The sequence below is a fragment of the Urocitellus parryii genome, chromosome 11 (genome assembly GCF_045843805.1).
Source record: "Urocitellus parryii isolate mUroPar1 chromosome 11, mUroPar1.hap1, whole genome shotgun sequence".
Classification (NCBI taxonomy): domain Eukaryota; kingdom Metazoa; phylum Chordata; class Mammalia; order Rodentia; family Sciuridae; genus Urocitellus; species Urocitellus parryii.
Window position 1 is genome coordinate 46,782,508 of NC_135541.1, and position 13,987 is coordinate 46,796,494.

Genomic DNA, 13,987 nt, shown 5'->3' on the forward strand with positions numbered 1-13,987 from the left:
GATCCAGAAAAAGAGAGGAGGGGCGACAGGGGGACTTTCCCCGCCTCTCTCCCTCGTTCCATAAATCACCGCAGCCACCGCAGCGGCGGAGCCGGGAAGTGCACGGAGCCAGAGCGCAGCGTGGTGGCACCAGACACCTCCCTTTCCCCCACCTCTTTCTCTTTCTTTCAGTGTGCGTTTTTTAAGCCTCTCCTCTCCCTCCTCGTTCTGTGGCTGCCCCAAGCGCGCAGCCGGTCGCCGCTCCTCCTCCGGGTGCGATCGCCCGCCCTTACCGCCGCGGCTGCAGCCTCTTTGCGCCTGGACTCGGGAAGCGAAAGCGGCGCGGCTCGCGGCTGCTCCTGTCGCCCCACCGCCGCCCGCGCACCCGGCCTTGGGCGCCTTTCCGAGTCGCCCACCGCGCCGCGGAGCCCTGCGGGTGCCCCGCGCCCTCAGTGCGCTCGGGCGGCCGCTTCCTCTCCCGCCCGCCGCCGCAGCCTAGCGATGGTGGCCGCCCGCGCTCCCGCGCTGTAGCCGGGCGCCCCCTAAGTTTGGGAGCCGCCGCCACCGCGGCGCAGAGACCAGAGTGCAGAAGAGGAAGAAAGTTTTGTGGGGTGCGCCAAGCGGGCCCTGGGCGCACCTCCCGCTGCTTCCTTCCCGCTTCCCCACGCCTGGAGCCGGTCGGCGGGGAGTGGCCCAAGGCAGCATGGCCCGCGAGCCGGAGGAAGAGGAGACGGTGGGGACTGCAGCCCTGGCCCTCCGCTGTCCGGGCTCGCCTGGTTGGGCCGGGGCCGGGGCTGGGGCGACCCGGCCGCCGCTCTGGCTGCTCTGCCTGCTTTCGTGCTGGCTCCTGGGCGCTGTGGCCAACGCCGACTTCTCCATCCTGGACGAAGCTCAAGTACTGGCGAGTCAGATGCGGAGGCTAGCGGCCGAAGAATTGGGGGTCGTCACCATGCAGGTAAGTGACCCCCGCCCCTTCGTGCACCGGAACTTGCCAGGTATTCTGCCTTTCCTCTTTGCCCAGGGCCGACCCTCCTTTTGCATGCACAGAGCTCCCTGTCCTGCCGGACTCCTCTGTCCTCTGCACAGATCCCAGACTACAACCAGCTCCTCTTGCATGCACTCATCTACCCCTCTTTCTCCTCTGCAGAATCCCCTGCCCTCTCCATGGAACCCACTTTCCCCTGCACCGCTCCCCTCTTCTGAGCACCAGATCATTTTTGTCGGCCTGAATTCTCCGGTTTCCTCGCACCTTTTCCCCTGATTTGTGCACGTTTCCTCAGCAGGCGTGTTTTCACCCTGCCACCCCTGCAAACTCCCCTGTTTCTTTGTGTCCCCATCCCGGAGCACCAGGCCCCTCCTGGCTTGGGCGATTTTCGAGGACCCCACCCCTTTCACAGCCTTGTATGTCCTCCAGACCAAGGCGCACCCCTGGGCGCCGGAAGGGAAGGTACTAGATCTTATACCCCGTTGCTCTGGGCCACCCTCACTCACATAGGAGGGCTGCCCCGGAGCAGCCTCCGCGCCCCCTTTCCCCTCCCGGATGCTTTGGGGGAGGGGCTGGCCTGATAGATTCCCGGCTCTGGTCCTGGTGTGTGTGTGTGTGGGGGGGGGGACTCTATTTGTTGCTTTCCGCTTTTGCTGCTTTTTGATTTTTGTTTTGTGTGTGCCTTTGGGGAAAAAGGGACAAGGGAGCAAAGTGAATAGGATTCCCATTTCTCCAGATTGTTTACCGTGGCAGTCCTCCCTAGAAGAGGGGCTTACAGAAAAAAAATTGCCCGCGGCTAATAAGGAATCCTGATGATGTTACAAAAATAACCCAGAGTAGTAAAAATTGCTCTACAGTAACCACCTGGAGATTCTATCTCGCCGTTATTTTAATCGTCTTGGCCGAGAAGGCCCACTCCATTAGGAAAGGTTGAGATGACATTCCGAGTCTGAAACCTTTGCTGTAACATTCTTACTACAATAACACCGTTCTCTTATACACTACATTCTAACAATAATGGTGGTGAATGGGGTCTTCGAAAGAGGAAGTTTCCAGGAATGTGTTCTTGGAATAGGTTTCTAATTTCCATCCTGCTGTGACTATTCCATCTCCCAGGGGCTAGGTATTTGGAATTACTTTGGGATTCAGGTTTCTGACATCTACACACACACACACACACACACACACACACACAGACACACACACACACACACACACACACACATATATATATATATATATATATATATATATATATATATATATATATATATTTAACCCCTACCCCCATCCCAGGCTTCTATCAAAAGGATGCAGTTTTCCTAAAAACAAGCTCTACAGACCTTCCCTACTGTAGCAATGATGATTGGATTTTTTTAAGAGTGAGGGGAGGTTGGGTAATGGATCATTTGCTTGAAAGGTAATTTTACATTTATTTGCAGACAACTGGCCCTGAAGTGCAATAGAGTCAGATTTTCTTCATTTACATAATAATAGGTACACTTTTAAGAGACACCATTAAACTGTCCCTTTCTATGTGTATCTTTCTGGGTCTGGTTCATTTATAAATTTTTTTCCATGTGCATTTTCTAAGTTCTTAGGAGTGAAGTGACTTTTTTTTTTTTTTTTTTTGGAAGAGAGGGAAGACTAGGGTTCTCTTTCCACTGGTGAGTGTTTCAATTCAGAACACAAACAGAATTGTGTTTTCGAACAGAGGCACCTCTTTTAACAAAAGAAATTTAATATACTGCTGTTTTCAACTTTTCTTTTAGAATTAGGTGGCATTTGCCTCCTTCATCCCATCACTGGGGCCGTTCAAGGGATCTTAGGGTTTTCCCCCTTCCTTCTGTAGGTTAAGGAGTTGCTTTTGCTAAGATTCTGACAGCCGTTTTACTGTTTCTCACCCCGTCCTTGACAAAAGGTGAAATCGGATCCCAACACATTGTCATTCAGGTAGGGATCCAAAGCAAATGTAGTTTTAAAAGGCTTCCCTGTTGAAAAGGAGACACTTTAGGGGGGGGGAAAAAAACCCCTCTGAACCATGGGGGGTTTGTGCCCAAATGGCCCTTTATCTCCTCCCAACTGGCTTCTCTCAAACACCTTTGCAACCTCATTGTGGAAACCGACCTCCTGTGGACAGGGTTTTGTCTGGCAAAATGTGAAGTGGCTTCTTTCCTTTTTTGAAAGAAGATGCACATACTGTATTTAAATTCCTCTTCTTGAGCTGTACATTGATCTGCCACTTGCATTTCTCTGGGAAAATCGGGGAAGTCTCTTTTTAATTTAGTTAGACTGCCAGCATTGGGAGGGGGAGAACTTGTAAAATGAACTATAATGCCGTTTGGATTTCTAGCTTTCAGGATAAAGACTGTGAACCTCACATTCTTCTCTGTAAACCTTTGGGCCTTGTTCAGCAGATTTGAAATTAATGTGGGGTTAGTTGCCTAAAGTGTAGATTATGTAGCCCTCCCTTTTGGAATGTTGGCTTTTGCAGATACAGAGCTAATCAGTGGTTACAAGGCAGATAGCCCCATCTGAGCTGGGGCAGACTTCCACACAAAGATGAGTGGGACAGGAGCTTACATCTCTTTGCAGTGGGGGGAGGGGTGGGGAGCCTTTTTCAGTTCTTCATTTGACCTTGACATTTTAGTACAGTATGATCTTTCTGATCAGCACATCATTCTACTTATTTATTTAAATATATGTTTTTAGTTGTAGATGGACACAATACCTTTATTTTATTTTATTTTTATGAGGTGCTGAGTGTCTAACCCTGTGCCTCACATGTGCTAGGCAAGTACTCTCCTACTGAGCTACTGCCCTAGCCCAGCATCTCATTTTATGATAAAATTTCTGAGGCCAGTTTATTTGTAAAAAGCAAACTTTCAGACTTTTAAAGAGCTGTGCTGCAGAAATTCTCCAAAGACATTTATTTATTTATTTATTTTGGTTTGGCTCTACCAACAAGTGAACATCCCCAGCCTTTTGTATTTTTTTTTTTAATTTTGAAACAGGATCTCACTAAGTTGCCCAAGTTGGCCCCTCAAACTTGTGATCTTCCTGCTTCAGCCTCCTTGAGTAGCTGGGATTAGTGCCATAGGCCATGATACCCAGCTTCCAAAGACAATTTTTAATTTTGAGAAATTGCAAAGTAGCACTCAAGCCAGGCTTGTTGTTCTGTAGCAGTTAAAATGGTAGCACATACTGCTCAGAGGAGGTTGTGAGTAGTAATTCTACAAAAGCAAAAATGAGGATGTCTTTAGCACCATACTTTCCCATGATATGGTTTTTATGCTTGCTGATAGAGAAGACAGTTTGAAAAGAGGTCTATCTTAAAATTTTCTTGGAAAAGTTTTCTAATAAAGGCAACCTACTCATGTCTTTTGTTTTGTTTTTTATTCCTTTTTAATAATGGGCGAAATTTTTTAAAAAAAAATCTTCAGACAATTTGCATCAAACAATTTTGCCAGTGCCCTGGGAAAGCTGCCACTGAATGCTACCCCCAGGCAGCAGACATCCATACATCATGGGTAAAAGTCAAAAACCTAATCATCATCTCCTCAGGGGTCCCAAGGAGTGAAGCCATCAACACTGTAGTCTGGGGAGCACAAACTGTGTCCAGGGTGACTTGTTTCTGCCTATTCATTCGTGCAAGAAGTTTTTATCAAGCAGCATCTCCATTCAGTAGAAAGAAACCCTACATTAAGTATCTGGAGGCCTGTGTTCCACTGTTGCCATTTGCAAGTAGGGTGATTTCATTTGTAAAATTGGGGATGGCAACTCTTCCTAGAGATTTGCTTTGTGGATTTAACGGAAGTAGAGCATGCGAAGTCATCTGTTACGTTAAGCTGAGGCTGAGAAATGTTGATGGATGTGGTTGCTCTTAAATGGAGAAATAATCATTGAAAGCTTACTGAGCTCTATGCTAGGTGTTCAGGGGGTTTGCAAGGAAGTGTTACAGCACAGACGTTTAGGAGTTTGGCTTCTGAAAGAGGGGGTAAGATTGCACAGGTAAAACAGTCAAGCAACAATGCCTGCTTGTTAGAAGGCATATATGCCTTGGGAGTCATTTCACCAGGCACTTATAGGGCCCATTTAACATTATATGACAATACAGGCTTCCTAACAGCAAGAGCCTGGCAGAAGGCCAGTGTGCCCGCCTTGGTGAGGGCTCTAACACACTCTGCTGGGCTGGGCACACTCAGTATGAATTTGGCAAACACACCAGCAGGTGGATCAGACAGACAGCTGCTGTATGGGGCCTGGGAAGGGAAGGGGGAGGAGAAGCACGAACTGGAGCTTCATCTCAAGTTGAAGAAAGAGCAGCAGCCAGGACACAGAGTGACTTCAGGAACTAAGGGATCAGCTGGGCAGACATGTCTATTGAAAATAGAAAGCAATGTTGTAAATAGTGACTCCAACTGAATGTGAAAAAGCAAGTCCCCAGTGTATGCAGTAAAACAGCAATACAACAATACAGAAACTCAATGTTTGCTTTTGCATATGTCCAATAAACTTTTGGGGGAGTTCTACTCTGAGAGATCTTGAATTAGACTGTGCTAGTGTTAAATGGTAACCAAGATCTGGTACATATCCTTCATCTTTCAACTAATAATGAGAAATAGATACAAGAGGCATTATGATACAGGGGGATAGCAAGCGGCATAGAGGCAGTAGACAGAAGCAGGTTAGTGCAGTGGTAGAGAAGGAACAGGATGACCACAGAGAAACCTTGCTTGAGCCCTTCTGGAGGTCAAGGAAGTCAGTGACTTTGCCCTTGGCCTTTTCAGTAAAATGTCCACATGTAAAGGGTAGTTCAGAAAGCAGTGGCTGCAACTTTAGATGTGAAGGGTAACCACATCAGCAGTCATCAGACATTTCTAATTCTGTTTGGTGGCACTAGACAAGGTAGTTGGTATATCTTGAACTCAACAGGAGAGTGGCTCTGATTCTTCCCATATTTCTCTGGGCATTTACCTGGCATTTCTGTGGTTATTAGACATAAATGTCTTGGTGACTCCAGTATAACTGGAAGCTGAATTGTTGTCATGTTTAAGTAAGGTGCACATTGTCCCTGGTCTCATGTATACCATATCAGGAATGGTGTGGTTTTGAATGAATTGAATGTGGCTAAGCAATATAGAATATTTCAGGGGATTAAAAATCACCTATATCTGTAAATAATTCTATGATTCTCTGCCTGTGTACAGTATCACTCTTAGTGGGAAAGCTGACATATTGCTTTCTTCTGAAATTGAATATTTGGAGCAGGAGAAAACTGAAACCAACCATTAATAGATAACTCTGAGTTGAACTTGGCAAAAATAAGCCCCCTGTAGAAAATATATTGAATGACTTATGATGGACTGTCCCTGTTGTGCTTAATCTTTCTTTGACTTCCTTCTCACTATTGCCTGCATTAGCTGGCTCGGTTCCTTGTGCTTATTACATTTTCCCTGCCAATAGTACTTCAGTCTTGGAAAGTCTTGGGGAAGGAGATGGTTTCACACTTTGTAACATGCTGGTGTTATTTTTGGTTGCTACTCGAAGAGGTGATTCCTTGAGCTTAAGTGGATGAGTAGGCAGGAACCTTTCAAAACTCTGGAATTTGGGTATTAAGTGGACTGAGATTTATTTTGGATCTTCTTGAACCTGGCATAAGAACTTATTGAAATTCAAAATATGAAGGAAAATAGGGACACGAATTTTGACTCAGCTGGTTATTCATTGTGTGACTTCTGGCATATTTTTGAATCCCTCTGAACTTCAGTGTCTTCATGTAGTTCAAGGGGGATTTTTTTTTTTAAACTGGGGGTTAAACCCAAGAGCTCTCTATTTTTGTGATCGGGTCTCTTTAAGTTGCTTAGTCTGGCCTTAAATTTGTGAACCTCCTGCCTGAACCTCTTTAGTAGCTGGGATAATAGGTGTGCCCTACTGTACCTGGCAAAGGAGAAATATATCTTAAAAGACAACAATGTCTAGCATAGGGTCTAACATGAGAGCAGTCAGTAAATAGAAATAGAAATATGGGAGAAGTCTGTTTAGTGTTAGTGCACAGAACATGGAGTTCAGCAAACCTATCTCCTGAGTTTGAGAGAAATCTAATCTTTAAAAACTTAACATTTCAGTGTGGTCAGTCCCCTGTCCCAGTGTTTCTAGAGAGCAGTGCAAAAACCTCAGACATCTGGTGCCAAACCATCCTTTGAGGTTTCTGAAGAAAATATTAGACCTGCTATTTATAGTTATTTGTTAACTTTTAAACTTTTTACAAACATTTTTTTTAAATATGGAAAGGTAAAGAAAATAATGTAAGACAGTACATCTGTTTCTTACCCATCTTAAACAGTTATTAGCTTTCGGTCAACCTTAGTTTTATTTTTTTCTCTACCTCTGCCTCCACCTGCTTTTCCCCTTCCCCCAGATTGTTTTGAAGCATGTTTCAGATATCAAAATTTCAATTCTTTTTGTACTGAGGATTGAACTCAGGGTGCTTTGTCACTGAGCTGCCTCCCCAGACCTTTTTATTTTTTTAATTTTGAGATAGTCTCAGTAAACTGCTGAGATTGACCTTAAATTTGCAATTCTCCTACCTCAGCCTTCTGTGTAGCTGGGATTATGGATGTGTACCAAATTGCCCAGCTCATTTGTGTCATTTTAAAATTGCATTCTTATTTCTATATTTTTCATGTTTCATTTTATAAATGGTGTTTGGTTCACTAGTGTATAGAATTTTCAATTGATAATATATATATAATATATATATATATATATATATATATATATATATATATATATATATCTCCTTAAATTTTTTTGAGGGGGGGTGGTACTGAGGATTGAACTCAGGGACACTCAACCACTGAGCCACATCTCCAGCCCTATTTTGTATCTTATTTAGAGACAGAGTCTCACTGAGATGCTGAGTGCCTTGCTTTTGCTGAGGCTGGCTTTGAACTCATGATCCTCCTGCCAGGTTATCCTTAAAATTTGTTATGGTGCTAGGCCTGAACAAAACCACTGTATCATCTAGGCCTTTATAAATAGCTAGTACCTTTTTAGGGGTGGGGGGTAGGAGTGTGCTGGGAAATGAACCCAGGGCCTACCACTGAGCTATGAGAATCTCCAGCTTTTGAAGAGCTAGTACCTTGACTCAGCAACTTCCCCAGTCTTCCAGATGTGATGCCAAGATTCTCTTGAAGCTCCTCTGGATTTCTCCCTGCTGGGACCTTCTGACTGTCATTTTCATGCCTGTTTCCCCGTAAGGTTGTGTAGTTCCTTGTTTCCTTATAGCTGTCTGGCAGTCTGGATATATGTTGATGCATCATGACCCACATCCTCACTTGCTCCTGTTCCATCCCCTTCCAGAAGAGGCAGGGTGAGGAAAGAAAGAGGCAAGATAAGCTATAAGTGGAAGACAGGGGAGGACTGAAGAGGAAGAGCTGACCTGTTCAATGTTTGTCTTCTAACCAGGCTGTCAGCAGATGTTCACAGGCAGTGTTGGGGTGGGGGAGGGGTCCTCACTGCAGAATCAGGCCAGAAGACTGCAGGAGTCACAGGGGGTATCCTGTGCCTCCCTTGGGAGCTCCTGCCTCATCAGGGAGGCTAAACCAACTTGACTGGTTCAAAACAGAATATACAAAGAAATGCCAAACTATGGGAGACAGAGTATTTCCAAGTTTGCTAAAACTAATGCACACAGAGGTCAGTTAGACAAAATGAACGAAGCAGGTATAGGTCAGAAGAGAGAGGTGTTAAATATTATCAGCCAGAGGGTTACAAGCCAGGGCAGCAAGAGGGCAGGTACTACTCAGCCTGGTGGCAGTCTGGGGCCAGTGTTATTACATCTCTTTGTTTTTCAAGAGAAGCAGAATATCAGGTTTTTATATGAAGTCTCTTGATTCTTAAACTATTGGCAAGTAATTCAGATTTAGGAGGGGGGGACCCTACAAAACTATTGGGGCCAAACCAAACATGTCTGCATGCTGGATGAGGGCAGAGGCCACCAGTTTTCAGTGTTTGGGTTAGAATTACTCAGTGGGTTCTGGAAAGTAAAGCTGTTGCTTAGGCACAGGCCATGGGGAAACACATTTCTATATAATATAAAGGAGAACTTTGTGAAGAACAGCTCTAAAATGAATTGCCTTGAGAGATGAGCTCCTTGTCATTATAATTACTTCAAATATTTCCTCTAAGTTTATTTTGTGCCAGGTACTATGTTAGACCTGTGATATCTACCAGTTAATTTCTGACATAATATGATTATGAGACAGGAGGTTCCAGATGCTTGGAGAAGTATGTCAGGGATATTAACTTACCTGGGATGAGGAGGAATTCGAGAAAGCTTTCCTGGAAAGTGGAATGGATAGAAATGGGTTGGTCAGAATGGAGTTCCCAGAAGTCTCCTTGTGGAGGGAAAGTGTAGCACCTTTGAGGAATGGAAAGATGGCATTAAGGTTTGGCCTTCAGAGAACTGAGGGTAGGAGGCATGAGAAGAGGGTGGAGAAGGAGAGAGAGGTCAACCTGTGGGATCCCTAGAATCTTCCTACCAGTCAAGACTTGCTTTAGGGCAGGTTTCAGAACACCCAATTCCCACTGGCTTGAACAAGAAAGAAACCTACTGCCCTGTGCAATTTAACCATCTGTGGTAGGTCTTTGGGCGGTCTAGATGAGGCCTCCAGGATGTGGCTAGTACACCATTTCTCTCCCTTTGTATGCCACCTTGTTAAGAAGATTCTCGCCTATTCAGTATGGTGAGAACCATGTTTCACATGGCTGGCAGAGGCTTACCAGGTAGTTGAGAACTATTTGCTTCTTGGGCTTCAGCTCTTTGTATTTAGAAATGTTATGCTTGGGGAAAGGAAACAAGAATCTGGAAAAAGCTTAGAAACCCAGGAAACACCGCAGAAATGATTTAAGATGCAAATATTGTTAGTAATCATCAGTTGTTAGAACCTGTTACTTTTCTGGGTTCTATGTCCCTGAGTCCAGTTCAAGAAGGAAGCCCAAAGATAGGCTGTCTGACCGCCCACCTGCTGAGATGGATCCCCCAGGCTTTGTGCCAATCTAAGCTCAGCAGCCCTGCTCTTAACAAGCCTTTTCTCCCTGAATTGTCAGATCACTAGGTGCCATGAAATCTGGGAGGGACCACCCTCATTTTACAGTTGACCATTGTCTGGAAGCTGAGACCCAGTGAAAGTACCTCTCTGGAGATTATACCAGTCCAGTAGTTAAGTGGTGGGTTTGGACTCAAGGTGTGATCTTAGGACTTTTGTTTTATTGAGTCTTTTCATGATATTAAACTGAGGGAACCTCTTTTTCCATTTCCTTAGGTTGGGAAAGGGAACCTGACTTCATAGTATACATTCTTATTTGTGCGTGTGTGTGGTACTGGGAATGGAACCTGGGGCCTCCTGCATGCTAGGCAAGTGCTGTACCAATGAGCTGTCCTCTCGGTTCCCACATTCTTCTTTTGAAAAGAAAGTATGCTTAGTTATTTTATGGTTGAGAATTTCAAGCTGATAATTTAATCTGACAGCTGACCAGATTAGATTTTTTTTAAAATTTTAAGTCTTTACTTAAATACCTAAAAGTCAGTGAGCCACTAAAGAAAGTTCAAGCTTCTGAGACTTGTAGAATGTTGTTAGATACTTTAAAAGAACACGTTTAATTGGTCAATGACTATTATTGTGAACCTGTATTGTCAAACTAATTTTCTTATTACAAAGGGAAAGCATTTAAAGCTTAAGAAAAAAGAAAGAAAGAAAAAGAAAAAAAAGAAAAAGAAAAAAATTGGGGGGAGGAGCAACTTTGGTTGTTTAGTATTTGTTTATGTAAAAATCCACAGAAAGAAATCCCACCTGTAATTTTCAGCCAAGTTCTATTTTGAAATTGGATTTCATGACTTAACAGCTCTCTCCCTAGTTATTAGGAGTATGAAGTCAGAGTCTCTCTCTCTCTCTCTCTCTCTCTCTCTCTCTCTCAATCTCTCTCTCCTTGCAATAATATTATTACTTTGGAGGAATTGTTTATTTGATTTAACAATAAAACAAAATAAGTGTGATTTGAGTATCTTTTTATCTTGCCTCTTTTTTCTGAGTTCAAAGATACTTTTCCTCTACTTAATATTCACATAGTCAACTGAGTTAATTACTGTTTGAAAAGTTCCAACAACTAAATCCGAGAGTAGATCAGCTGAAAAATAGCTTATGGTCCATATTTCCTTGGAAATATTATGCTTTATTGCAATTGCAGCGTAGCAGTCAGTGGAGTAAATTCTTATCTTGTGAACAATAATGTCTTGGTTCTCTTCCAACTGTAACAAAGTCCAAGATAGCATACTTTTTTTGCTTGATTCTCCTTGAATTATTTTTTTAATTTTATTTTTTGCATGGAGTATTTTTAAAAATACTTCAAGGTCCTGGTGGAAGGTCAGTAAAAATGGGCAAGTCAGTGAGAACGAATCTGAATTTTTAATTAGGCTTTGAGTTGTTGCTTCAAAGTGTGGAGACATCATTAGTGATGTAAGTCTTGTTGCATTAGCAGAGACTGACATTTTACTTCAAACGCAGGGAGTGCAGCTGTCCTGTGCAGATAAAAGTTGCCAAGTGCGGAATAGCAAGGTGGATTGGTAGATAATTAGCTGTCCCGCATTACTGCAGTGTGGAGGAAGCCTGCCAGTCATGGGCAGGAAGGAGGAATTATTAGCAGGAGAAAATCCAAGTGTGTCATAAAGCAATTTGGAATCACTTCAGCTGTGGCAGAGCTGATAAGGCTTAAGTTAAGGGAACAACACAAACTGAGTCTCATATATGATGGCCAACTTTGCTTGCTTTCTTTCTTTAAAAATCTTCATTCAAAAGAGGGATGGCCAGAAATTAATGATCCATGAATACCCCAATTCATGAGTCCACCCCAACTTCATTTATAAAAATAATCAGCTTAAAAGAGTCATCATATTTCCACGTTATTGAAAAGAAAATGAGGATTCTATAGAGGAAAAAAATCACAGAGAAGCCATAAAGACTTGGCAATTACTATGCTGTATATAACCATGAAAAAAAAAAAAACAGTTGGAAGTGTATCACTTCTCTGATACAAATGTAAAGTATTTATAAGTGGTTTGAGGATTTTTTTTTTGATCCATGTTAGTGGACCATATTAAAAACAACAACAACAACAACAAAAAAAACCTCTTCTGTGATAATCAACTCATCTCTGAGAAATTCCTATTGGAATTCTAGTCCATCCTCAATCATTTGCTAACTCATAAAGCTTCATGAGACCTTCGTGTCTGCTTGGGTTGGTCTCTGTGTGGCCACCTTTGTCTTAATCCCAACCACTTTATTAGTGTCTCTAAAGCCAATGCCCCCCTCCAGTGGCCCAGAGATGGGGTAGTTATGGGGTTAGGTGCCATGTCTTCTCTGAATGAGATGTCCTTGGCCATTATAGAAGAGAGCCAGTTGTATGCCTTTTGCTGTTTGTTCTGTCCCCTTACTGGGAAACTATTAGTCACAGAGTTGTTGCTATCCTTGGTGGGTTTGGAGGAAAACCTGGAAAACAGGTTTTTGGTTTGGCAATATTGGCTATTTGATCCAGAATTGACTTCACTGATGCTTCTGTGGAAGGGGGAATTGCACTTTTAGTAGACTTGGGAAGGACCATACTGTGTACTGATTGTGATTGTTATGGATGTTTTAAATTTGAGATCTCTGGATATAGTGTCAATTTACCAGAAAAGAGACTTGGAAATTTATTTTTTATTTGCATGCGTGTACATTCAGATGATAAAGATGGGCAAGAGTTACAAAAATGAAAGCACATACAGATGAAGAGTTGTCAGAGTCTGAGCTCTTACAGGAAAGAGCCCAGACATTTGTCTGTATAGCCTCGGTGTGGTTAGCACTGTCTGTGACATACTGGGAGTACTCAAAGTCGGGACCACAGGAACTGCCCAGCCATTTTTAAATGGTAGACTTTGTAACTTTGTAAGTTATTGTAGCAAAAAAAAAGAAGGACTTTGTAACTTTGTAAGTTATTGTAGCAAAAAAGACTTTGTAACTTTGTAAGTTACCTTTTGCTACTTTTAGCAAATTACCTTGGGCTACCATTTAATGTGTTAATTTCATTACTTCCTCCAGACTTATTGTGAAATGTCTATGACCCTTTACTTGCTACTAAAGATTTAAAATGTTTTAGATAAATAAAAGTACCTAGAGCAGTATCTAACACTAGGATTCCAAGTAGTTATTTTGGACCTGATGTCTAATTTATTTGTGGTAGAGAAAGTGGGCTACATTTAGAAATGTAAAAAAATAATTTTTTAAAATGTGAAAGTACTTTAAAATTATATATATGTGGGCTGGGGTTGTGGCTCAGTGGGAGAGTGCTTACCTTGCACATGTGAGGCACTGAGTTCGATCCTCAGCACCACATAAAATAAATAATTAAATTACATAAACAAAATAAAGGTATTGTGTCCATCTACAACTAAAAAATAAATTGAAAAATTAAAAATTACATATATGTGGATCTACTCTATCATAGAGGTTAGAATTTATAAGTTAATTTAACAAATATTGAGCACATACCATGGGCCAGATACTATGCTTTGGTCTTGAGTTTGAGAGAGAGATGATTCCTTCTCTTGTGGAATATATAGACCACTAGTGGAAATACATTAAACAAACAATTACAAATAAATATAAATTATAAAGTTTTAGCAGTGTTGTGAAACATAGGACTTTTAGAAAGACTATGGGGGGGGATAATTTAACAATTTAAGTTGGGGGCTAAGGTTATATCTCAGTATTCAAACTTGCCTAGAATGTGTAAGACATAGGTTTGATCTCCAGCACCTCAAAAAAATATGAATATAAGTTATATTATGTATGTCATTGCTGTGCTTAAAACTCTCTACAGGTTTCCATTTGACTCTCTGAATAAAACCTCAAATTCCAGTGGCCTGCAAAGGGGGATGGGATCTGGTCCCTGCATCCCCTCCTTCCCCCATTCCACATAGTACTA

General features: G+C 42.6%; 1 protein-coding gene across 1 annotated transcript in view; it reads left to right on the forward strand.

Moving 5' to 3' along the window:
• Positions 1 to 682: 682 nt before the first annotated feature.
• The window catches only part of Cachd1 (cache domain containing 1), a 200,531-nt gene continuing 187,226 nt past the window's right edge, over positions 683 to 13,987 (forward strand). Inside the window, exon 1 of the mRNA XM_026411015.2 lies at positions 683 to 934. Within this exon, the coding sequence (XP_026266800.1) occupies positions 683 to 934 (252 nt within the window). The remainder of the gene's footprint in view (positions 935 to 13,987) is intronic.